The sequence below is a fragment of the Malus sylvestris genome, chromosome 5 (genome assembly GCF_916048215.2).
Source record: "Malus sylvestris chromosome 5, drMalSylv7.2, whole genome shotgun sequence".
In the NCBI taxonomy this organism is placed as follows: domain Eukaryota; kingdom Viridiplantae; phylum Streptophyta; class Magnoliopsida; order Rosales; family Rosaceae; genus Malus; species Malus sylvestris.
The window spans coordinates 35634172-35658850 of NC_062264.1; the positions used below are offsets into that span (position 1 = coordinate 35634172).

The 24679-nt window shown below is 38.4% G+C and overlaps 4 protein-coding genes, 2 long non-coding RNA genes and 1 pseudogene across 12 annotated transcripts in view; 3 read left to right on the top strand and 4 right to left on the bottom strand.

Annotated features, from left to right (window-relative positions):
• The window catches only part of LOC126624536 (L-ascorbate oxidase-like), a 101581-nt gene extending 101181 nt beyond the window's left edge, over nt 1–400 (bottom strand). For 2 of the 3 annotated variants that reach the window (XM_050293609.1, XM_050293610.1), the window contains exon 1: nt 282–400. In XM_050293609.1, the coding sequence (XP_050149566.1) occupies nt 282–369 (88 nt within the window). In that variant the 5' untranslated portion in view covers nt 370–400. Of the gene's footprint in view, nt 1–84 lie in introns of all 3 variants that reach the window. The other variant, XM_050293607.1, reaches the window with a different exon arrangement.
• A 4223-nt stretch (nt 401–4623) lies between these two features.
• LOC126624565 (uncharacterized) lies at nt 4624–5069 on the bottom strand. The gene is made up of 2 exons (XR_007624152.1): nt 4992–5069; nt 4624–4821 (listed from the first exon to the last, which is right to left on the bottom strand). It is a non-coding gene; the product is annotated as an uncharacterized LOC126624565 (long non-coding RNA).
• Nucleotides 4820–5214, top strand: LOC126624564 (uncharacterized). The gene is made up of 3 exons (XR_007624151.1): nt 4820–4879; nt 4997–5049; nt 5167–5214. It is a non-coding gene; the product is annotated as an uncharacterized LOC126624564 (long non-coding RNA).
• Nucleotides 5215–8355: 3141 nt separating this feature from the next.
• Nucleotides 8356–14881, top strand: LOC126624566 (uncharacterized). 5 transcript variants are annotated; one of them, XM_050293630.1, is made up of 11 exons: nt 8356–8505; nt 8604–8674; nt 9104–9226; nt 9542–12369; nt 12473–12553; nt 13064–13243; nt 13367–13530; nt 13691–13838; nt 13931–14053; nt 14230–14317; nt 14441–14881. In XM_050293630.1, the coding sequence occupies exons 4-11, from the start codon at nt 9682–9684 to the stop codon at nt 14632–14634; spliced, it is 3666 nt and encodes a 1221-aa protein (XP_050149587.1). In that variant the 5' UTR covers nt 8356–8505; nt 8604–8674; nt 9104–9226; nt 9542–9681; the 3' UTR covers nt 14635–14881. The 5 variants fall into 5 exon arrangements, with proteins under 5 accessions (XP_050149587.1, XP_050149585.1, XP_050149584.1 ...); XM_050293628.1 differs by lacking the exon at nt 9104–9226; XM_050293627.1 differs by lacking the exon at nt 9104–9226 and having other exon boundaries at nt 8358–8674.
• LOC126624567 (GRAS family protein RAD1-like) lies at nt 14849–16837 on the bottom strand. The gene has a single exon (XM_050293632.1). It carries the CDS (start codon nt 16728–16730, stop codon nt 15102–15104), a length of 1629 nt encoding a protein of 542 aa, XP_050149589.1. The 5' UTR covers nt 16731–16837; the 3' UTR covers nt 14849–15101.
• Nucleotides 16838–18954: 2117 nt separating this feature from the next.
• On the top strand, nt 18955–21212 carry LOC126624568 (nuclear transcription factor Y subunit C-2-like). The gene is made up of 2 exons (XM_050293633.1): nt 18955–19128; nt 20165–21212. Exon 2 carries the CDS (start codon nt 20206–20208, stop codon nt 21010–21012), a length of 807 nt encoding a protein of 268 aa, XP_050149590.1. The 5' UTR covers nt 18955–19128; nt 20165–20205; the 3' UTR covers nt 21013–21212.
• Nucleotides 21213–23795: 2583 nt separating this feature from the next.
• LOC126624570 (SKP1-like protein 11) lies at nt 23796–24570 on the bottom strand (annotated as a pseudogene).
• Between the last annotated feature and the right edge of the window lie 109 nt (nt 24571–24679).

Below are 24679 nucleotides of genomic sequence, written 5' to 3' on the forward strand. Positions count from 1 at the left end.
AACAAGAGAACAAAACTCAACATCTAAAAAGTTTGTATTCAAACGCCTACTTGAAAATGAACATCATGGTATGAAACGACGTACCTGTCGAATTCCATGCCAGTGGATCGCTACATTCTCCGTTAACAAGCTGTTCTTAAGCTCAACCACAACTGTGTCACCTTGCTGAGCCAATATTTTTGGTCCTGGGGTTCCCCCATTGATGGTTATGACCAGCTTCTTAAAGCAATCTGGAGATTTGTACTCATACTTCACATCCCATCTGTAATGCCGGATTCGACCTTCGACCTTCGAGACAGCTACCGAAAAAATCAAATGACATAAAACCAACAGCTTCACCAAAGTTCTGCATTCTAAAATCTCGACCATGTTTAATTATGCTGAAACTGTACAAACAACATTAGGCCTGGCATGTGTGTGTGTGTGTGTGTATATATATATATTGAAACATATCTTACTGAAATTTAATTAGATTTGGCTTTACATGAAACTATGTATCCAATACAGACCTTGGTCAAATAGAACGGCTCGAAGAATATTTAAAATCTGGTTGAACTTTCCAGCTTATAAATTTGCCGAAAGGATGCATGTGGAGCACATGGTTTCTTTGTAGATGAGTGTGAACAATGTATTTATTAAGATTGTTCTAAAAATCTCCGTCTAACATCGTCTGACTCCGCCTAGGCCCTAGGCCGATATTTACTGCTCTGATTAATGCCTAAGTGTTTGAAAATTAAAAAATGACACCTAGACCTGCTAAAGCACCAGCCTAGCCCACCCAAACCTGTCTACATTATGACTCATTTAGATAGAAAATAGATAATTTCTATTTTGTATTTTATTTTTTTTCAATAAATTGTAAGAGACTTGTTGCATACTTAAATAAACACACATTATATGCTTGTTCCACATGCTTTCATTATGTTCCAATACTTTTAAATGTATATGTCATTCTTTTTTGTAGTTTATAATAAAATTATATATATTTTTAGTATGAATAGACACTTTTACACGAAATATAATAGATTTATTTAAATCCACTTGATCCGCCTAGGCCCCGCCTAGCTGTCTAGGCGCTAAATCCCAACTCGCCGTCTGACTAGCGCTTAACGTCTTTTAAAACCTTGATATTAAGCGTTAAAAAGTACTTTTTCACTTCTCTTACATAATACATTAAAGTAATTGATCCTTGGAAATTGAGTGCAGACTTAATAAACGAAATATAAAGCATGGATCTAAGAACTATCACCGAAGCATCTATGCACCAAAGCACACAAAGTTAGCAAAGATTTTCTTCTTTATTATACATATGCAAAAGCTTGTTTGTGACGCATTTCCATCCATGAGTGCAAATTGGAACAATATTGTCTTAAACTTAATTACATAATCTTAACACTATGCTGAATTTGACTTTGTATACCGTCAGATGATGGCCAATCTCAATGTAGAAAAAAAATGATATTTGGTAAAAGAAGAAACACTAAAAAAGAGAGCAAATTATAGTCAACAGAAAACCGCGTTACAAGATCAATTAAGATTTTAAATTTTTTTTGGTTACCTAATTAAAGTAATTTATGACAGATTACTATGATTTTCTGTCGTTGAAATATTATATTATCCACCCCCGACCCCCCACCCCCAACCCCCCACCCCGGCGTTTTTTGCACTCCCCCAGAGTCTACTTAGATTTTGGCTGTTAGTATTTTATAAATATTATTACAGTAGTGAGACAGTACTAATATCGGTTCCTACTCGTTGACTTAAAAGGCAAGAAAGAAAAAATAAGAAATAATGAAAACAGCCCTCTCTCTCTCTCTCTCTCTCTCTCTCTCTCTCTCTCGCAGGATGACAACAAGGTCTCACTATTATAATTTTTTGGTTTAACTGCATCATTCAAACGTTTGAAATTGAGTACAATTATCAATGACTGACTTGGGATATGATAGAGTTAATCATTGATTTCAGGGTACTTGTGTGTATTTTCATTATTTTTTTTTTTTATTTTTTTCTATGTGGAACATGTGGATCGAGTTTGAACCGGAAATATAATAGGTTGAATAGGTTCAACAGGTTGGAACTTAAGGCTTTATTCGACGGAGCAAGAATCCACTAAGAAGGTACTACAAATAGCAAATTGGAGGTAAAAAACAAAATATTTCTTAAGTTGCCAAGAGGCCCAAAAGAAAACCCAAGGCTCAAGTAACCAAGGCCACCTTATGCTCACTATGCTCTCATACAAAGGAGTCCAACAACCTGAGGAGGGGACTCAAGGGACCTTAAATATCAAGACTAAAAAACACCGAAATACGGTTTCCCAAAAAAAAAAAAAATCAAATACATATTGGAGAGAGGTTCTTTGAATACAACTACTGTTGTATGAGACTCACGTTCACTAATTGAAGAGGCTACAACCTACAACATCTAAAAGTTCTTATGTTATAGTTTAATGATATTTCTCTTTATTTGTAAGTGAAAGGTCTTAGATTTGATTTTCGCCGAAAACAAATTTGAACCACATTATTGCTAACCCATTTTGAGGCTTAACATACCCCCTCATTCTTAGTATAGATAATATCGTTGTTCAAAATAAAAAGTTTGTTAGAGGGCACATTGTATTAAGATCAATTACTTTAATGTATTATCTACCCATTTTCTAATTAAAAACACATTATTACAAATCTTATAAGTTTATCAAAAATTAAAAGAAACATTGCCAAAGGTAGATAAAAATAAATAAATAAATTGTGATGTATGTAGAATCTATGATTGTAACATAAGGAAGAAGATCATGTAAGCCTTATATGTACATTCTCCCATCTCTATCTAGCACGAGGCATTTTAGGAGCTCACTGGCTTCGGATTCCATCGGAACTCCGAAGTTAAGCAAGTTCGCGCGAGAGCAATCCCATGATGGGTGACCCACTGAGAAGTTCTTGTGTGAGTTCCTATAAACAAAACCGTGCGGGCGTGGTTGGGGCCCAAAACGAACAATATCGTGCTACGGTGGAGTCAAGCTCAGGATGGGGTGGGGGCCCGGGCCGGGATGTTTGGGGACTCACTGGCTTCGGGTTCCATCGAAACTCCGAAGTTAAGCGAGATCGTGCGAGAGCAATCCCAAGATGGGTGACCCACTAGGAAATTCTCGTGTGAATTCCCAAAAACAAAATCGTGAGGGTGTGGTCGGGGGCCCAAAGCAGATAATATCGTGCTACGGCGGAGTCGAGCCTGGGATGTGGTGGGGGGCCGGGATGTGACAATTTGGTATTAGAGCCAATCCCTGGCCGGAAGTGTGTCAACAAGGACGTCGGGCCCCTGAGGGGGTGGATTGTAACATCCCACATCGTCTAGGGGAGTGGATCATCTAAGCCTTATATGTATATTATCATCTCTATCTAGCATGAAACCTTTTAGGGACTCACTGGCTTTGGGTTTCATCGGAACTTCGAAGTTAAGCGAGATCATACGAGAGCAATCCCAGGATGGGTGACCCACTGAGAAGTTCTTGTGTGAGTTTCCAGAAACAAAAATGTGAGAGCATGGTCGGGGGCTCAAAGCAGACAATATCGTGTTACGGCGGAGTCGAGCCCAGGATGTGGTGTGGGCTCGGGCCGGGATGTGACAATGATAGAGGTAAACTGTGAACAAAAACCTATTGTATAGATAGATAATACAAAATAATATGTGGTACAGATAGACTATGAACAAAAACATATTGTATAGGTAGATAACACAACTAATCTGTGATAGATAGGTAGATAAACACAATTAATCTTAGATAGACTATTAACAAAATATGTAATATATATAGGTAGATGAATACAATTATTCATGATACAGGCACAATATAATATAAAAAGATATAAAATAAAAAAAGGGACAAGTGATATAGATAGATAAAAACAAAAAAAAAATCATGAAGAAAAATGATATCGAGGGAGGAAACGCTAGAGAAAATGCTAATTCGATGGAACTTCAAAGTTAAAAAAATTATATATATATATATATATATATATATATATATAAAGGAGAATGAAGCAAAAAAAAAAAAAAGATGGGACGAAGAACCCAAAACACAAAATTGACTAATGCAATTTTTTTTTTTTAAACCAATCAAATGTATATTGATCATCCTTGTGGAAGGAGCAAGGAAGAAAATATCGGTAATATCGGAAATATCGGTAGTCCGAAAACACGGAAATATCGATGGAAATATCGGTAAAATATCGATATCGATAAAAATTACATGGAAACCACGGAAATTGTAAAAAAACTTGGAAATTTTTAATGAAACTTTGTAGGATGTTTATTTAGTCAATTATCTATTAGTTTATCACAAAAAATTGGAAGGAAATGCATTGCATGATGGATTTAACTTATTTAAGTTGATTATATAGCGAGCTGGCAAACATTGTGAGTGTAGAAAATATGTAGTAATTAATGAAAGAAGTTTAAACACACCATAATCATTTATATATAATTAATTAGTACAATATTTGGAGGTTTTATTTAGGATATTAAAAAAAAAAAGGGAAGTGAATAAAATGATGAAGAATAATGTGCCGAATTTGACACTTTAAATTTCTTACACATAAGAATAAGACTAAACTTTAATTTGGATGCCGATTATGTTTTTTCAAGTTTATATAAAGTAAAAGAATTGAATTTTGGAAACCAGGAGTGTGTCAATTGAATTTTGGCCGGCGTGCAAGGTATCAATCTCTTCGTCTCGTCGAGTAGTACAACTTTCCTTTTTGTTTCACTCAATTTCGTTGAGTATTGAAAAAGTTATACTCATTTGAATCTTACCCAGTTTCCGGCGACCTCAGTGGCTTTCGAGGCAATTTCCGGCCAAACCACAATGAGTCAGACGTCGTGTAAGGTACCATTCTCTTCGTCTCTTCGAGGGCTACAAATTTCCTTTTCGTTTCACTCAATTTCGTTGCGTATTGAAAAAGTTATACTCATTTGAATCTTACCCAATTTCCGGCGACCTCAGTGGCTTTCGAGGAAATTTCCGGCCAAACCACGGCGAGTTGGCCGGCGTGCAAGGTATCAATCTCTTCGTCTCGTCGAGTAGTACAACTTTTCTTTTTGTTTCACTCAATTGAGTTGAGTATTAAAAAAGTTATACTCATTTGAATCTTACCCAGTTTCCGGCGATCTCAGTGACTTTCGAGGCATTTTCCGGCCAAACCACGACGATTCAGACGTCGTGTGAGGTACCATTCTCTTCGTCTCTTCGAGGACTGCAACTTTCGTTTTTGTCTTGCTTGATTTCGTTGAGTTTTGACAAAGTTATGGCCGTTTAAAGTGGGTGTAAATTTTCGGCCGAAATTCTGATTTTCTTCCTTGAGTGACTGAGTCCCACATCGCCCAGCGAGGGCAGTGAGCAAGCCAAAATTGCCTATAAAAGGCACATTCACCTCTTCAGAAAGCTTGTCTTCATGTCTTGGTTGGCCCTTTGGGCTTTGATCGAGTGTAGTATGTTGAGATTTCTCGACATATTAAGTATTTTTGAATATTTTATTACGATATTTTCGATAATTTTAAAAATATCGCGATATTATCAATATTATCGATAATATCGTGATATTTTGACGAAAATTATTTGGATAGTTAAAAAAATATCGGATCTTAGAAAAAATATTGCCGATATTATCGATTTTTTATTCCTTGGGAAGGAGGAGGAGAAGAAGAATATTATGGAAGAAGATTAATGGGCAAAATAATGCAAGAAGAGAAAGATAGGGAGAAACAAGAAAAGAGAATTGAAACAAGAAAAAAGAAATGAACGGTTTGGGGAAGGGGAAGAAAAAAAAGGAGATTTAAATCCCTAATCCTATAATTAAGGATAAGATTAACATTAATCACAAACTTAAAAAAAACAGTAATTACTTAATTGGTCAATTTAAGGGTAAATTTGGCAAGAGAATACAAATAAGCTTATGTGGACAATGAATCACTGGACCTAACCCAAAAATTAAACAAAATTGGACTATAACTAATAATGGCTCATAAATGGGACTCATATTAAGTTTCCCCAATTTTTAAACCAAATAATGTGTCACTAGTGACACTTAAGTAATAATCTATCTTTTTTTTCTTCTAATTATGCCTTTATTTTATTAAATAGCTCATAAATCGGACTCATATTAAGTTTCTCAAATTTTTAAACCAAATAACGTGTCACCAGTGACACTTAAGTAATAATCTATGATTTTTTTTCTTCTAATTATGCCTTTATTTTATTAAATAACAATTTAATCAGCAGATGTGTTTATGTCAAACTACCAAATAAGTTATTAAAATACTAAATTCGCCATCTTCTTCACATCTTTTTTCTCGGCAAGAACTCCCCTAAAATATTCAACGCAGACATGCATAGCATATGTGCCAATGTTAATTCGAATTGTCACCATCAAAACTCCATACCATTCCATTCACAAAAATAATTGGGAAGCTGTCTGTTATGTTCTTCCTATCTTTCTTCTTGGGATTCTCTTATTATTATTTGCGTTTTCTCAAAATTATGTCATTTGAATACTGTCACATTATTTTTGGCTCAATAAAATGACAAAATTCTAAGAAAACAACCAAACCGACCATGTTTTTCAAAATTTCAAAATATTAAATTGCAAAGGATGCAACCGTCCATTGCCATATTTGAAGCTTCCTTTGTCATATAATTCTTTCAATGTTTAAAAATAAAGAAAATTATGGAGGCATGTGGAAATAAAAAAAAATTGTAAAAGTAGACCGACCATGGTTTATGAATGATATCTTATGAGAGTCAAATAAATAATTACATATTTTTCTATGGATCCTTAGAATCCCTATGTTTTCATTCATTTCTATGAGACTTGACTATTAAAGTGGCAGAAAGCGTGTGATCTAAGAGATTGTAAATTTAATGTCACGTGAAGCATCACGTGATTTACTCGTGAATTAGCAAAAATATTTCTTCGAAAAATAAGCAAACAATTTCATAACTTTTTGATGAGGAAAATAGGCTTGAAAATTGATAAAAGTTAGAATTTATAAGTTGATATGCACAACTTCTCTTCTTTGAATTCATAAACATACGTGAAAAAAATTTGGAATATGGAATTTGGAACTTCAATTTCCAAGTTTAAATTCCATGTAAATATGTGTCGTTTCCGAATTTATATGAGTGAGAGTTTAAAAATAACAAATTATGTATTCAAATTATATTGTTCTTTTAAGTTGATCAAACAAGAAAATTTATAAATTCTAAAAAATAAAATTTCGTTATTTCATTTTCCGTCATTTTAATTTGTTTGTTAGTCTTAAATTTTCTCATCCAAACACAATGTAAAGTATTGGTTTCCAATTTGTTACTGATGAGAGTTGAATTGAAGACCTTTCACTAAAGAAAAATCTTACTAGAATATAATACTAGTGAAAAAAAAAATGAAAGTTAACTAAAATATTTCAAATAAAATGTGGATTCATGTGCAAGAGTTTGTAATTCAATAGGTTACAAATATAAGTTCTTCCATCTAAGATCCTAAGTTCAATTCTTCATTCCTCACTATTTGCTTGTATAGGAAAAAAATTTGAATCGATGTGGTCCATGTGGATGTACATTTGGTCATTAACCAGTTCTTCACAACAAAACATCGGTCTTTGTTGCACTAAAGTTCGAATTATCCTTCCACAATACATAAAGAAAGAAAAAGAATCCCTAATTTCATTGGTGATCCATCTCACAAATTATTGGGAGGTCAGAATGAAAATAATGCACATTACGTGTAAAAAAATTTGTACATTAACAATACGTAAATTTTTTCAGTGTGGCATTTTGTCAAACAATTGGTGGGCTTTACTCATATGCCAAGCCATGTAGAGCGCACAAAGACGTTGTCAAGTGCTGTTGAGTCTCACTCAGACATTTTGTTGAAAGCCTTATGTGCACAAAGTGGATTACTACTTGTACAATCAAATGGTCATTGAAGATATTCCTCAACAATTTCCCAATTATCATGAAATTAACTGATCACATTAACCCCCATATGGATCCGCCTCAACACAATCTCTTTTGCACCAAAGTTTGAAAATCATGTGTCAAATAGAGAAAAAAAAAACGAATCACAAATTCGTCTACACAAATAGTAGAGCTCACAACAACATACATGGGGATTCTCTTAGGCTACCCTTAACTCTCTCCTTAACCTTGCCTACTACTACCAAGTCAAGTCAACCGGTCCATCACCTACCGATCATGGCATTCTCGTAAAATCTTAACCCAATAGGGGCAATCCGGGAACATTAACATTGTCTTCATCCGTTTGACTTGGCATGAAAGCAAATAAAAACAATAAATAATAACAAAATCCATGAATTTAACAAAAGACAGAGAAATCAAATCCTTCAGACCCATTTTTAGTTATGTGCAGTTATTAAATTGCTGGGAGGTTGCCAAAAATTAAAAAAATCCAAAATTTTGAATAGAAAGAGCAACAAAGCGAAGGAAAGTGTGGGAAAGTGAGGGTTTTTATTTCTTAATTTTTATTTTTCATATTTTGAAACTCTGGTTGGTTTTTGAGCTGCTGTCACAAAGCATTGTTCTTGCAATCAAACAGGTGGGGGGACCTAAAAGATTCAAAATTTGGAGCTTTCTGGGTACAAAAGCATTGTTCTTGCAATCAAACAGGTACTTGGTGGGTTTAATTTCATATTATTGCTTTGAATTTGACCTAGTTCTTTGCTTTTTTGGTTTTTTTTCTGATCGTAGTTTGGTTTTCTGGGTTTTTTTTTTCGGATTTTGATCTGGGAGTTGATTCATGTTGTTTATGTATGCATGTATTATGTATGTATGTATGTATGTATTATACTGGAACTGTGGAGTGAGCTATTAAGGTCATGCTTTATTTGGTTTACGACTGTTAATTGGTGAAGGAATTTTTTTATTAACCCATAAAAGGGGGAAAGTTTCATAAAGTAGTTGGATTTCTTAATTATTTGTTCTGTTTGTAATGGTTTATGATTATTGATAGGTATTTCCGTATGCGGCGATACATAATCAAGCTTAAAACTCAACAATCATATTCTGTTCTTCGTCTTCGTTTTTCGTTAATTGTAGGTTGCAGAAGTAGTTCTTTAGTTTTGGCTTTTCACATTGACTGAAGAAATAAGTCATAAAACAGAGAAAATACGGTGCCCGATGATTGGAGTTGGTTGTAGCTGAATCCTACACGCATACAAGGTGGGTGGTAAATCGGGTTTGGAGAAGTTAGTTGGCTAAGGTGGTTAGAATTTTAGGCGTGGATGTGTTTAGGCTTGACCTAAAGGATTTAACACTCATTTTCAATAGGGTGGGAAGAAGGACTTCTTATAGTATGATATAAAATGCGGAGATGCAACATTTTCATATTTTCACTTATTGAAATTAAGCAAAAGAAGATCTATGATATACATATTTTACCAAATGAAGCATTTCTCTTTCAAGACTACTGAAGCTTCTGGATTTTTTATGGACAATAGAAACCAGACGCTTATTGAAGCTTGTTTTCTGTTTCAGTTTTTCTCCCTGAAAAAATCAGATAGGAGTTGATTCATTGCCTGAGGTTTTGACAGTATTTTGGTGTTGAGGTGAGGAAGAAATTCAAACAATGGTATGACTGAACAATTAAGAACGCAGCAGAGTTCCAATACAATTCCATGGAACCTGGGAGGGATGACTACCGACCTGTATCCCAGTCCTACATGCCGGACTCTCTGGGCAGCATGCATACTGATATGAGATCTAATGACATTAAACCAGAAGTTAAACCTGCACATAATTACTCCATACAGACCGGAGAGGAGTTTGCTCTTCAATTTATGCTTGACCGGGTGAACCCCAGAATTCCTGTACATCCAAATGCTGGTGGCGATCCAAATTATGCAACAAACTATGTTGAACTGAAAGGAATTTTAGGAATCAGTCATACAGGCTCTGAGAGTGGTTCAGATGCTTCAATGCTTCCTAATGCTGAAAGGGGTCCAAAACAGTTTGAACAAAAGAGCTCAGCTTTACGTGATGATAGAAATAACCATGCATCTGTTCAATCAGTACCACGAGCTTTATCAGGCTATGAAAATAGTCATATGCGTGGATATGCCTCTTATGCAGCCTCTGATAGCTCATCAACGAAAATGAAGGTTCTCTGTAGCTTTGGTGGTAAAATCTTACCCCGACCGAGCGATGGGAAGCTCAGGTATGTTGGAGGCGAAACACGCATTATCCGTGTTAGAAAGGACATTTCCTGGCAGGAGCTTATACATAAAGCTTTATCAATTTATAACCAAGTGCATGTAATTAAATATCAGCTTCCTGGAGAGGAACTTGATGCCTTAGTTTCTGTATCTTGTGACGAGGATCTGCAGAATATGATGGAAGAATGGAATGAAGTAGAAGATAAAGAAGGACCACAAAAGCTTAGGATGTTTTTGTTCTCCATGAGTGATTTGGAGGAAGCTCAGTTTGGTCTGCACAGTGCGGATGGTGATTCTGAGGTTCAGTATGTAGTTGCTGTCAATGGAATGGACCTGGGGTCAAGAAAAAATTCGACTCTACATGGTTTGACGAGCACTTTAGCAAATAATTTAGATGAGTTCAATGGACAACATATTGAGAAGGAGACAAGTAGGGTTGCAAAAAACTCAGTAGGGTTAGGCACTTTGAATTCAACTGCCAATATTGTTTCATTGAGAACTGTTCAATCTTCCGAGCCAATCCTGCCTAACCCTTCAAATGCCTTTGAAGCTTATCCTCCTTTTCAGCATACGGACGTGATGCATTATGGACAAAATATGCAGTACCCATTGCACAATGGCCATGCCCTTCCAAGTCACTCCCCATTTGGAGGAACTGTATCGGTGTCTAATCATGGGATTTTAAATCTACAAGGAGGTTCAATTGAAGGCCAGCCATCCAGTGGCTCAAGAGAACAGAACTTCGAGATGCCAGTAAAGCAGGTGAAACCCAAATATGATGATTTACTGCAGCAAGAGAGTGACCCTGAAAAACTCCGCCCCTCAGGAGTAGAGGACTCTGTTCCTTTACAGCCATATGATGGAAGTTTGATGAACTATCATGCTGTCAAAGAAGCATCAAAAGATGAAAGAAAGTACCAGGAACCTGAAAAGGTTGCTTCGTCAATTGATCCAGGGAACCCAATTCTGGTGCATAAATCTAGTGAAGTTGAGGATAGTTTCACAACTAGCAATGCATTTGCTCCTGCTTATGCTGACCATTTGTCCAATGGAATTGATTCGGGTTGCCACGAGCTACCTGTGCTTCCTAAGAGAGTCTACCACTCAGAAAGAATTCCCAGGGAGCAGGCAGAGTTGCTGAATCGATCAACAAAGTCTGACGATTCTCATGGTCCTCCGTTTCCCGTTACTCTTTCACGTTCTGATATCACCAGGCAGGATCCAGTCATGGAAGGAGTTAACAAATTACAGGAACATGGCAACCTTACTCCTCCGACTGAACAATCTACCCCAACAACATATATCGATGCTCAAACTGTTGATGATGGACTCGTCCAACTTCAAAAGTACAAGGAAGTTGCTGATTCAGTTTCTCAGATGAATGCAAAGCTTTTGCAAGATGTAGATGGTGAAGTAAAGCGGGCATTGCCAAACCATATGGTTGATAAAGTTGCAGAAGCTGGATCTGAGTTTCCAGATGTAAGTCGGCTACCTTCTGGAAAGCAACATGAGGTATCTGCATCTAATCATTCTGAGGTTAATCAGAAAGAGGACACCAGCAAGGATCCAAGGGCTGTAGACACTATGGGACATGCAGAGCTCACTTCTTTGACAGGGAAGTTATCTAAAGATGCTTCTCAAGAAACAGCTTCAGTTGGTGTTTCTACCCCAGTGCAGGGAGACATCATTATTGATATTGAAGAACGATTTCCCAGAGATTTCCTGTCAGATATATTCTCCAAGGCAATACTTTCTGAAGACTCCCCTGATATTGGTTTGTTGCAAAAGGATGGAACTGGTTTGAGCTTAAATCTGGAAAATCATGAACCGAGACGCTGGTCATATTTCCAGAAGTTAGCACAAGAAGGGTTTGATAAAAAAGATGTTTCTCTTATGGACCAGGATCTTGGTTTTCCGCCTGTGATTGGAAATGAAGAAGGTAGATCTTATCATGCGACACCGTTAACAGGAGAAGGAGCTGGTCCTCAGCCTAAATTTGTGGAAGACATGCGCACAGAGTTGCCTGGAATGGCTAAAGCTAATGCAACAGCTCTGCACTCTAATTATGGTGATTCCCAAGTGAAGGACACTGAAAGTATGCAATTTGAGGGAATGATGGAAAACGTAAGAGCGCAGGAGTTGGAGTATGAGGTAGTCTTTTGATCAGGTCTCATTTTTCTTAACAAATTGCTTCTTTGCTAACAATGTTTCATTTACTCTTTTATCAAAAAATGTTTCATTTACTTTGATATAGGATGGGAAGTCTGCAAGCAGAAAAGCTGGTTTACCTCCTTTAGATCCTTCTTTGGGAGATTTTGATATCAGTACCTTGCAGGTGTGATGCTTACATGTTCAATAACTTGATACAAATGATTTCTCATAATAACTTGCTTAGGTAAACTAATACCTATTAATTGATTGATTATAGCAAAAGAGATACAAACAAAAATTTGGCTTCATTCGAGTGTAGCTTGTAGTAGGAAAAGCGTTTTTTTAGTGTATTTAGCGCTTAGCTTAGGATTCGAATCTGGATAATATTTGTGTGTGAGTCCATGCATGTATTGGTGCATGGTCACACACACACAAAGAGTCATCCCTAACTTTTAATGTGTAATGTTTTATCCGGGAAATTTTGAAAACTCTGAATGGTCTTTGGTTGTTTTATTGTTGTTAGAGCAGTTAGTTCCCCGGTTACTTGGTTATTTGTTCTTTTATACTTCTAAACAGACTTGCTATTGAATGCAAAGGACCTGTTATTTTTGGCATTGGTTAACCTACTTTGTCTGATAGTAAAGACTTTCCGTTTTACTTCTGTTTGATTCTTTCTTCTTCATGGACATGATAGTTAATAAAGAACGAAGACCTTGAACAGCTGAAGGAACTGGGTTCTGGTACCTTTGGGACTGTATACCATGGAAAATGGAGGGGCAGTGATGTTGCCATTAAGAGGCTAAATAAGAGCTGCTTCACTGGGAGATCGTCAGAGCAAGAGAGATTGGTAATTATTACTTCCCACCTGAATTTTGTAATGAAACTCACATTTATTGAAGCAAGTAGACGAAATATGATCGCATATTTTTATTGCTTCTGTGACACGTTAATATTTTACTTTTCAAGGCCTTAATGATTTTTCTTACTCCATTGTCAGATTATAGAGTTCTGGCGGGAAGCTGACATTCTTTCAAAGCTTCACCATCCAAATGTTGTGGCATTTTATGGTGTGGTGCAAGATGGACCAGGGGGAACACTTGCTACTGTTACGGAGTACATGGTTGATGGTTCTCTTAGGCATGTCTTACTTCGAAAAGACAGGTAATAGTTCATTGATTACCATTCTTTATGGTCATAGTTTGTTTCATGCTTTCATATATCATAGATATACTTTCATCCATCTGTTTCAGATTCACTGTTTCTGAATGGAAGCAATTGTTTCTTTCTTTTTCACCTTCTTTCTCTGAATCTTCAAATGCAGGTATCTCGATCGCCGCAAGCGACTAATAATTGCCATGGATGCAGCATTTGGAATGGAATATTTACACTCAAAGAATATTGTGCATTTTGACTTGAAGTGTGACAACTTACTCGTGAACCTAAAAGATCCTGCACGGCCAATTTGCAAGGTAATTATTATGAAATTACTGTACTGATTTAGGAAAATGATTATTTCTCTCTCTTTGCAACTTACATTCCAATAACATGTGTGGCTTCCTAGGTCGGTGATTTTGGGCTTTCAAAAATTAAACGAAATACCCTGGTTTCTGGTGGTGTACGGGGAACATTACCATGGATGGCCCCAGAGTTGCTGAATGGCAGCAGCACCAAGGTCTCCGAAAAGGTAATATTTATTTTTAAGTTTTTTTTGTTTAAATTTTATTTATATATCTTTTACAGTGGAGATAGAAGTAGATAGATAGTAAGTGATAGACTGTGTACCGACGAATTGCAGTTAGATTCAGCGAACTATAACATGATTGAAGTTTCATACCTGGATCTCTTGATTAAATGTCGTAGGTTGATATTTTCTCATTTGGCATCGTCTTGTGGGAGATTCTTACTGGCGAGGAGCCATATGCCAACATGCACTATGGAGCAATCATAGGTAATTGTCTTACTCTGTCCCTTTCGTTGAGCTTGTGCTTGCATGTCAGTATAGTTACACCGCTTAAGACTGATGTTTGCCTCCGGATTTAATTTTGTCGAATTTTATTTTGATTACCTGCAGGAGGTATTGTAAATAACACGTTGAGACCCACCATTCCAAGCCATTGTGATCCCGAATGGAAAACGCTTATGGAGCAGTGTTGGGCCCCTAATCCTGCAGCCAGGCCATCTTTCACAGAAATCACCAGATGCTTACGAGTAATGACTACAGCGGCTAGCCAACCTAAAGCACAGGGTCACAAAGCTCCTAAATGATAATTTGAACACTCGAATTGTGTCGTTTTTGCACGATTTAGACGCAATATTTCATTCGTTCAATCGTTAACACATAAGATGGTGTGTATGATATCCTGATCGGAGCATAGATCCGTGGTTTCCACTGTTTCCGGAATGGAACTGGCTCCGAGCGGTTTCTTTTGTTTTACTGTATTCCCACGAAATTCACGAAATTGTAGCGGATTGTTTAAGCTTTTCGAAAGAGAATGCACGATTTGGTTTTTTCTGTTCATGCATCCGTGCATTTATTTTCTACCAATTTGGCTATAAAACGCAGCCAGGTAAGGTAACATCAGTAAGAAAATGTTTAGGAATCAAAATCTGGCATCGTGTTCCTGATCCCAAGTTATTACTTTCGAATATGAAATGAAATGACTATGCCAATGGCTTAACTGAATCGACCAGCTGCAACCACGGTGATATGACAGCGGAGGCGAAGTAGGAGTCTAGGAGGAAGACACGCTGTGCGCTTGCCATGCCGATGCCAGCATTATCGGCCTGCCTTTCCACCCGAGGAGGAGACAACCCTTCTCACTAGCCAAAGTGTAGCCATCACAGCCATAAACAGATAGCATCATCCTTGCTTGACTTGTACACTTCAACCCCATCACTTGAAACCCGGCTCGCCCTAATTGCCTTCTCCACTGGTCTGCCCTCTCATGCCTCTCAATCCTATTTAATCCCTCAAAAGCAACAATGTTTCTGATTTCGTCCGCGAAGTGCTGCTTCTCGATCTTCATCCTCTGAGGGCTGTTTCGTGGGAGGCTAGCCTCAAGGGAGTCGAAAATTGCTGAGTAAAAGTGAAGAGACTCGAGGAATCTCCCGAGGAAAAATGGCCCGTTGTGGTTTGCATCTTGTTCTACCAATGTAAGCACAGATGGACCTAATTTCTTCAGAGCTTGAAGAATTGCCTTCAGAGAGCCTCTACTCTCTTTGACATACTTATGCAAGTGCATGATGCTATTGACAAATAATGCTTCCCCTTCTCTCAAGTCTAGGTTCTCTCTTGTTAGGAGTGATGGTTTCACCGGCTCCGATATCAAACTAAATTCTGTTGGTATCCCTAGCGAGCTAGCCTCCTCCACCAGAGCTCTCATGCCAGCTTCAAGCTCAAACAGATTGTGATCTTCAACGAGTCCGGTGATTCGCAGCTTCTTAGGCGGGCCTTCGGGTCTCGATGCTAGGGTTCTAATCAAAGAAGGCCACTGAAGAGTGTGCTCCATTCCCAAATCAATGATGTGCAAGTCTTCCTTCCCTTGCGCTGCTTGGCATATAGCTTCATTGGCAACCATGAAACCGAAAGCGATGTAAGGAGTTGTTTGGTTAAGGAGTTGAAAAGCTTCCAACTTGTCGTCCCTAGAGGTCACTGAAACATCCATCATATCGTTGTTGAATGTGCCATTTATGTTGACATTTTGAAGAAGCGAAAGCCTTGATTTCAATCCCATTGCAAAGCAGTATGAAACTCTTTGCAAGGAGTCACCCCAAGGGCTCACAGATGCCCAAATTTGGGCGAGCAATGAGTCTGCAAGCTTGGTGTCCCTGCAGCCAACAGCCTCGGCACAAGCGAGCAACATGTGCACCAAGTTAAGCCCTTGGTCCACACCATGGCTCGCCACCTCAACCCCAGGCATCATCTCAGTTTTCGCAACCCGAAAATCTTCCGCCAAGCCACTCATATCCACATGATCATCTTCTTCCTCCATCATCATCAGAACATCTCCATACAGATCATCTGCCATTGAAAATGTCTCGATCCCATCTTGATCATAGTACTCAATACTACTACTACTTTGTTGTTTCTCCATGGACTGAATGTCATGATCATCAATGCAATGATCCATGTTGATGAAGCTATCGACGAATTCGTCAACCTCTGAAGGAGGCAAGCATGGAGTGCTAGTGGTGTGAGAGGATGAAGAAAACTCAATCTCATTTAGCATTTCATCCCACTCTCCACCTCCACCTCCTCCTTGTTCTTGCTCAACTCGCGCCGGACAAAACCTCCGAATGGCGAGATCATGGTTGAGGTTCTCATGCAAGGGGAAGGAGAGCCAAGCATTGAAATCTTCCATTGCTAGGTTTTGGAGGAGTTTGCAGGGAGAGAATAGCAAGAGGAGGATAAATGCTTTTAGGAACTTAAGTGGTTCTGGTTCCCCTACTCACATAGTGTACCTTTATTAACAATGCTGATTTAGAATATTCCCTTTGTTTTGAGGCGATGGGCAATCATCTCTAATACAAAATAATTGAACTATTCCAGGGAGATTAATGCTTAGTTTTTAATTCAATTTTGAAGCTTAATATTTTTATTCTTAACATATATAGAAGGTGAAAAATAATTAATTGTTGTAAGTAGAGGGAGGTTTTTGTTTCATTAGCAAGTTTATTGGCAACTAGTTCTTGAAGGTGGGATAAGCTTGGACATTTAAGACACTAATGGAAACCGAGCGCTAGTCATGCGTGTGAGCGATGTCTGATTGTAAATCACTTCAGAAATCGCGTTTAATCAGCGATTAGAAATCATTCACGCACGCATGAGCGACTGACCTTAGCATAACTCTAATAAATTTCAACGTCACAGGTAAAACAAACATGCATTATGCTTAGTGGTTATGCATCATATTTGGATTCCCCCACCCTTCCTCGGAGGGAACATGATAAGGTGGGAAACAGCAAGGTTTTCTTGTTGTTAGATGTAGAAAGGTTTGGAGGAATGAAGGAATTGTGGTAAAATTTGCATACAAGTAGCCGGACGGCCTTAAAAGACAAACGAATTGGGATTTTTGGGTCGGTAACATCAACAACTACTGCGGGGCCCACAAGTGTTAATTGGGTGTCATTTGTTGTTTGTCACTAGTCCCTCTCGCCTCGGTCGGCAAAACAAGCAATGAGACACAGTAGGGGTGGCCTCACAGCTCACACAGAGTCTCTGTTTTGCTTGCAATTGCAACCGGTTTGGTTTTGGAGTAACGTAGCAATGTCAACCCTAATTAAGCAGCTCATATTGTATTGTCGGTTGCTTTATTGATAAGGACTTGTTAAAGTAAGAGTTTTTCTATAATGTATTTGTCCTTTGTGTTGAGAAAATTAATTTTACATCGAGAAAAGAATGAATTTTATGTGTTTATAAAAAGATGAGCTGTTCTTTATTGTGCCAATTGGTTTTAAGGTAAAACTTAAACTTTCTTTTGTATCAAAGCAGGTCATCTTACATGTAAAGTTCAATAGCTACACAAGATCCACATCATTCAATTTGTGTTGTCTACGTGTTATAGTTAAAAATTCACACGTAAAAATAAAAAAGAAAAAGGGGGAACTTCGGAGTAGAAGAAAATGGATAACTTGGAAGGGGATTGAGACCATCATGATATTATGTGGATTCACAGAACTTATATTGTATGATTATACGAAATGTTACCATAGCGATGTACATGTGTCATACAACTCACTCTTGTGAGCCCACTTTACTTAAGCATGTGGACTTTTATGAAGTGAGAGCTTTCATTTAGGTAGCTTTTGCAGCTGTGGGTATATGGATCAATTGGCCCTCCCAAACTCACCTCTATCCCTCCCTCAACCATGCCGGCCACAACCCTAACCAGATATCGACCCAAAGCTTGAGAGATTTCGTACAATTGATCCAAAATTTTAAAATAAGCTCAAAAATAACACCACTTGCACGCCATTGTGCGAATGGCCGCACAATGGTAGAGTAGGGTTGGTGTTGATAGACCAAATGATGCATTGTCCGTCCCCCATCATTTTCCTCAACCACTCTAAGCTAAGTATAGAGTGTAGCCAAAAATTGCTCCAAATCATGTATTTTTAAGCTTGTGGAGTTCGATATAGAACTACTTCTGTCATTGTAGCTGCATTCAACCCTTTTATAGGGTGAGAGCACTCAAGTTGGTTCGGTAGTTTCTATAAACACGTGATCCGACCGTCATACACCGAATTTCTCCATGTTCACATTGTCTAGTGTCAATCGAGTAATAAATGATGGACCATGTAAGCAGTCACATGACCTCATGAAATTGCTCCACGGCCTCTCCTGCATGCTTACCTGGAAAAAAATGTTATTACCGAAATACCCCTTACCCCATATAAACCATGTAAGCAGTCATTTTTCTCATACGTCACGGTCGCATACGCTAGCATTCCTGTCCACTGTAGCTCCAGTGAACGCTCGAAACGTGGCAGTTCTGAACATAACTCCACGATAGTCAGAACTCAGTGTTCGAAACGTGTCAACATATCCATGCTTCCTCCCATAACTCTCTCTCTCTCTCTCTCTCTCTCCCACCCTCCCACCCTCCCATGACTCTCTCTCTCTCTGTAAGTAAAAACCCAAACATTTCAAACTTTCTCTGTCCCTCCCTTTTAACCCTCTCACTCTCGCTCTCTAGATTCTTCTCTCTTTCTCTCTCATAGGGTTTCTGCCAAGGAGAAGATTCAGCTAAGCTTTACTGGGTAATTTTTAATTTTACTTTTTTCTTTGGGTGTTCTGAGGAAATTGTCTGCTGGCTTGTTATTTTGTTTGCATCCTCTGTTTGGGTGCTGGGAAAGTTTAGGCAAGAAAAATGGAAAATTTTCCATCTTTATGTGTTTATGTTGTTCTGGATCGTGTTGTAATTAGTGGGTTCACTTAATTAAGCACCCAATGGGAAAAAAGGACTAGAATTTTAGTTTTTTTAGCAACCAAATAGTGCATTAGGAGCTTGAATGTGGATAATATGAAATCAAAACTTCCCTAATCCTCTCTTAACTGTTTGTTTATACAATTTTAACTTGTTAGTTAACAGTAATGTATTATTTAAGCTTTACTTGTTAGAAACTTGAAGGCGTGCAGTTAGCGAGTGCCTGTTCATTTTGTATGACTGTTGTTTAGATTCTTCTGTGATTGATTATGTTTTAGTATTCTTGTTTTTTTTTTCAAGGGTTTGTGTATATATTGTTTGTGATTATATAAATATAAGCATGTATGTGTCATAAATTGTCATAAAATTATTTGGCAAGAATGATTTCCTGCAGAAACGAGACGCGTTGTTTAGTGAAGGAACTGTAGAATCTACAGAGCGGATTCGATAAGAAGTGAGAAATGAAAAAAAATTAGGCTCTCAAATTACTAGCTTTTTCCCAGGCAGGGTAGTAAGCGTGTTATTTAAGTGGATAGATGAGTGGAAACAGAACTCACGTTTGGTTATTGCAGAGGCGTAAACGGAGATTATTGAATGTTTGAGTTTCCCTTCATCAAATCGAAAAGTCCCCCCACCCCAACAAAAAGGATTTTTGGTATAGATCTCCACACCAGTTTTTCAAAAGCTGGCCGACTACCCCCTAGAAACTGGAGTCGGAGGTGATTGAAACTATTTGGTTTTGGTGAAAAGAAGAGTTCTTTTGACATTTTCTATTTTCCGATGCTTTTTTTGTTCTTGTATCGCAAGGGTCCTATATTTGCTTATGTCCTTTTATTCAGTTTGTTAATTTTATCCGGCGTTATGATTAGGGAATAGCAAGGACAAGAAATATACTTTCCCGTTGTTAACCATGGATCACTCAGAACAAACACTACAGCAACAGCAGCAGCCTGTGGATGGTGCCGTAGCAAGTTCTGGCCAAATGGCATCATATGCTCCTTCGTCCTGTCAAACTGCTCCCATAGTGGCTTCTGGAACTCTTGCTGTGGCCGTCACTTCCCCATCGCAGGCCCCCACCACTTTCCCTGATCCGTCACATCAGCTTGCCTACCAGAAAATACAGCACTTTCCCCACCACCAACAGGTGCAGCTTCAAGAGTTCTGGTCCGACCAAATGCAAGACGTTGAGAAAGCATCTGACTTCAAGAATCACAGCCTTCCACTTGCTAGAATTAAGAAAATAATGAAAGCTGATGAGGATGTTCGAATGATATCTGCCGAGGCTCCAGTTGTATTTGCAAAGGCATGTGAAATATTCATATTGGAGCTGACTTTGCGCTCGTGGATTCACACAGAGGAGAACAAAAGGAGGACATTACAAAAGAATGATATCGCAGCTGCTATTTCCAGGACTGACGTCTTTGATTTTTTGGTTGATATTATCCCAAGAGATGAGTTGAAGGAAGAGGGGCTAGGAGTGACCAAGGCTACCCTCCCGGTGGTGGGTTCCCCAGCAGACGTTCCGTACTATTATGTTCCACCGCAGCATCCAGTGGGAGCTCCTGGGATGATCATGGGGAAGCCAGTTGATCAACCAGCACTGTATGCTGCTCAACAGCCTAGACCACCTGTGTCTTTCATGCCGTGGGCTCAGTCTCAACCTCAACAGCCGCAGCAACAGCAACAACAAGCCCAACAGCAGCAGGCAGATACTTAATGTTGATGATTCTGGCCAAGCTAATGTCAAATCTGTTCCCGGGCATAGCATCTTATCATTAGAGATGAGTTTTAGGTTGGATTAGTTGCCGAATATGACACTACACCTTAGTGGATTGTGCAGTGAACTAATGTTAGGTTTTATTGTGTATGTGCTTGTATTGCTACTGATGTGAAGTTTTACGTTATCGCGTGTTATTATCTTGGCCTGTTCCTTTTTGTTTTTTTGGGGCTTTTTCTCATTCTTCTTTGGCACCTACTGTAGACATCGAAATTTCGGAGAAATAAATGTACCAATGCATTAAAATTACAATCTCCACTCATTTCACCTACATCATCCACTTACTTCACAAAAAAAAAAAAAAAAAGGATGGCGGTGATTCATTCTTAAAGCTTATAAATAGGCTTCTCCATCAAGGGATCAAGACACCAATTCACATATATATTTCTCTACTCTCAAATTAGAAGAGAATTCCCCAAATCCTTGAAGCTATGAAACTCTAAAGCTTTCAAGCACCCAACCTCCCAAATTCCCAAGATCTCGAAGGATCAAGAAAACTATCTTCGTTCTTCGTTAAATCCTTGAAGAAATCTACACAACCGTTCATCAAGATCAAGTCCAAAGGCCCTTGAAGATCCGTTCATCGTTCATCGTTCATCAAGATCAAGCCCCAAAGGTCCTTCAAGATTCGTTCATCCTCATTCATCAAGTCAAGCCCAAATGCCTTTGAAGATCCGTTCATCGTTCAACAAGATTAAGCCCCGAAGGCCCTTGAAGATTCGTTCATCCTCATTCATCAAGATCAAGCCCAAATACCCTTGAAGATCCGTTCATCGTTCATCAAGATCAAGCCCCGAAGACCCTTGAAGATCCGTTCATCCTCGTTCATCAAGGTCAAGCCCAATGCCCTTTGAAGAAATCCACATAACTGTTCATCAAGATTAAACCCCGAAGGCCCTTGAAGATCAACAACCCATCCACAAATCTACACCTTACGAAGATAGAATCAGATGATCAAATTGTAAAAGAGATTGTAACCCCAAAATTAATACAAAATATTATTTTGTACACGCGTTCTTGTCTCATTCATCGCATGAATTTTCCATGTAAGGGCTTTATCTTGATGAACAGTTGTGTGGATTTCTTAAAGGGGCGTTGGGCTTAACCTTGATGAACGAGGATGAACGGATCTTCAAGGGCCTTCGGGGCTTGATCTTGATGAATGATAAACGGATCTTCAAGGGTCTTTGGGCTTGATCTTGATGAACGACGATGAACGGATCTTCCAAGGCTTTCGAGGCTTGATCTTGATGAACAATGAACAGATCTTCAAGGGCCTTTGGGCTTGATCTTGATGAACGGTTGTATGGATTTCTTCAAGGATTTGACGAAGAACGGAGAGAGCTTTCTTGATCCTTCGGGATTCTTGGGAATTTGGGAGGTTGGATGCTTGAAAGCTTTAGAGTTTCATAGCTTCAAGGATTTGGGGAATTCTCTTTCAATTTGGGGGTAGAGAAATGTATATGTGAATTGGTGTCTTGATCCCTTGATGGAGAAGCTTATTTATACGCTTTGAGAGTGAATCACCACCATTCTTTTTTTTTTGTGAAGTGGATGATGTAGGTGAAATAAGTAGAGGTTGTAGGTGAAATAAGTGGATAATATAGGTAAAATGAGTGGAGGTTGTAGGTGAAGTAAGTGGATGATGTAGGTGAAATGAGTGAAGATTGTAATTTTAATGCATTGGTACATTTATTTCACCGAAATTTCGATGTTTACACCTTCGGTAAAGATCGAAGGTATTTGTTTCTTATGTGGCCTAGTTTGTTTCAAAAAGAGGATCAAGAGTTCTTTAGAAGTTTGAAAATTGACTCAATTTTAAGTGCTTTTGATTGTTACCTGCTTTTAGCTGCTGAGAGTTTCCTGTCTAATATTAACATATATGAATTGACCAGAAACCAAATATGCCCGGCTTCCACTTGTCCAGGTGTTGCCTTTGTCATGATTTTCCTTAGGAAAGTAAACTGTATATCCTCATCCATCTACTCAATTGAAAGCCTCGCCGTCAATTCGAGAGATTCTTACATACAATCGAAATATTGTCTGCTATAAGAATACATGAGTATCTCCACGGTGGCACGAGTCTGCCTTCTTTGATTTGGTGGTTCCACTATAGATTCCAACGTAGCTACTTCATTGGCTCATACCAAGTAGGCATGACTGTACAAATCCATATTTTAACTCGTTCACTTTACAAAATTATGGAATACAGAGCAGGAGATTTTGTGATGCAAAATAGATCAACCAACATGATCATGTATTTGCGTGTGAATGTGAAGGCAAAAGAGTTTCATATTGTTGAAAGAAGAAACGGTGCAAGGGTTTATGTGAAGTTGGACTTCTCTCCATATACCATATTGCCATTTTTTTAACATACGATCTGTACACTAGGCAATGAGTGCACTAAGTCTTACAATAGATTTGCCATAATAATATGGTTCAACTTCGCCTTTAGCGATAATCAAACTTAAAACCTTGCACTAAGCCTCTCACAAGGAATACGACTAAACTATAACTGACCATCATATTGCCAACTTATTTTATAGTATAGTGAAGCTTCAACTTTCTTCATATTATTAGAACCGTCGAGACCAAAAGTTATCCGTATCTGATTTTTAATCCTCAAATCTTAATCATTGTCTCTTAGACTGAGAAAAAACTGCAAAAATAAAAAATTCGCATCAATGAAAACTTGCAAGTAAACAACGCATACACCATCATCAATAAAATTAAAATTGCCAGTGTTCCCCTTGTTACTTTCACAAAATTAACCCTAACCCTAAATTCCACAACAACAAAAAACTGTAACTTTCTTAAAAATTAATATAATTTAATTTTCAGTCATCATCGACTCCTTAAAAAAGCCCAAGCATACTCATTGCGAAGCTTCTGTTCTTTCTCGGGCGTATTATTCTCGACGCCGAACAACTTCCTCACGTACTCCACGCTCTTGTTCTTGATTCGATCGGCGACGCACCGTACAGCACCTCCAGCATTTGATCGACGTTCAAGTAATACGTGGCCAGGATCAGCTGCATTAAGCTATCGGTGCTTTAGTCCTTGACGAAATCGTTGTTGAACTTCCTCAGCTCCTTCTTCGACGCCTCCTCGTGCTCCGCCTTCCAATTCAGATCCAGGCTTTTGGTGCAGAAATCGATGATCTTGACAAGCTCCGCGTTGTGGACGTTCGGGACCGCCATCACCACGCCGCGCGCCACGCTCTCATCTTGGAAGAAAGTATTGACAGTCTGGAACTGCATCGCAACGTTTTCGTCGATCTCGAAAACCTCGTCGTCGGAGGTCTGAGGGAGATATTTTTCTCACCTTCGCTCCGTCGTCGACGGCGCCTCTTCTTCCGCGGGGCGGGTGCTGGTACAGGGCTTCGATTTTCTCTTCCTCGGTCGACATGTCGTTTTCTGATCGCAATTGTAGGGTTTGGAGGGTCTGGAAAAAGGATAGAACTTGGCGGAATTGGATCCTCTCGGAGCCGCGGGATTCTCTGACCCGACGTTGACATATCATTTGAATTAATCAAAATTTTACATTTAATTATTTATTTAATAAATTAATAATTAAAAAAAAAACTAATTAATTAAATGATGAGTCT

Bases quoted from the DNA above. Each gene is read 5' to 3' on its own strand.
- LOC126624568 (XM_050293633.1), top strand. From the start codon at position 20,206: ATGGATCACTCAGAACAAACACTACAGCAACAGCAGCAGCCTGTGGAT.
- LOC126624566 (XM_050293630.1), top strand. From the start codon at position 9,682: ATGGAACCTGGGAGGGATGACTACCGACCTGTATCCCAGTCCTACATG. The intron at 13,531-13,690 runs GTAATAGTTCAT...CTTCAAATGCAG, and splicing joins GTCTTACTTCGAAAAGACAG to GTATCTCGATCGCCGCAAGC. The intron at 13,839-13,930 runs GTAATTATTATG...GTGGCTTCCTAG, and splicing joins CTGCACGGCCAATTTGCAAG to GTCGGTGATTTTGGGCTTTC.
- LOC126624567 (XM_050293632.1), bottom strand. From the start codon at position 16,730: ATGGAAGATTTCAATGCTTGGCTCTCCTTCCCCTTGCATGAGAACCTC.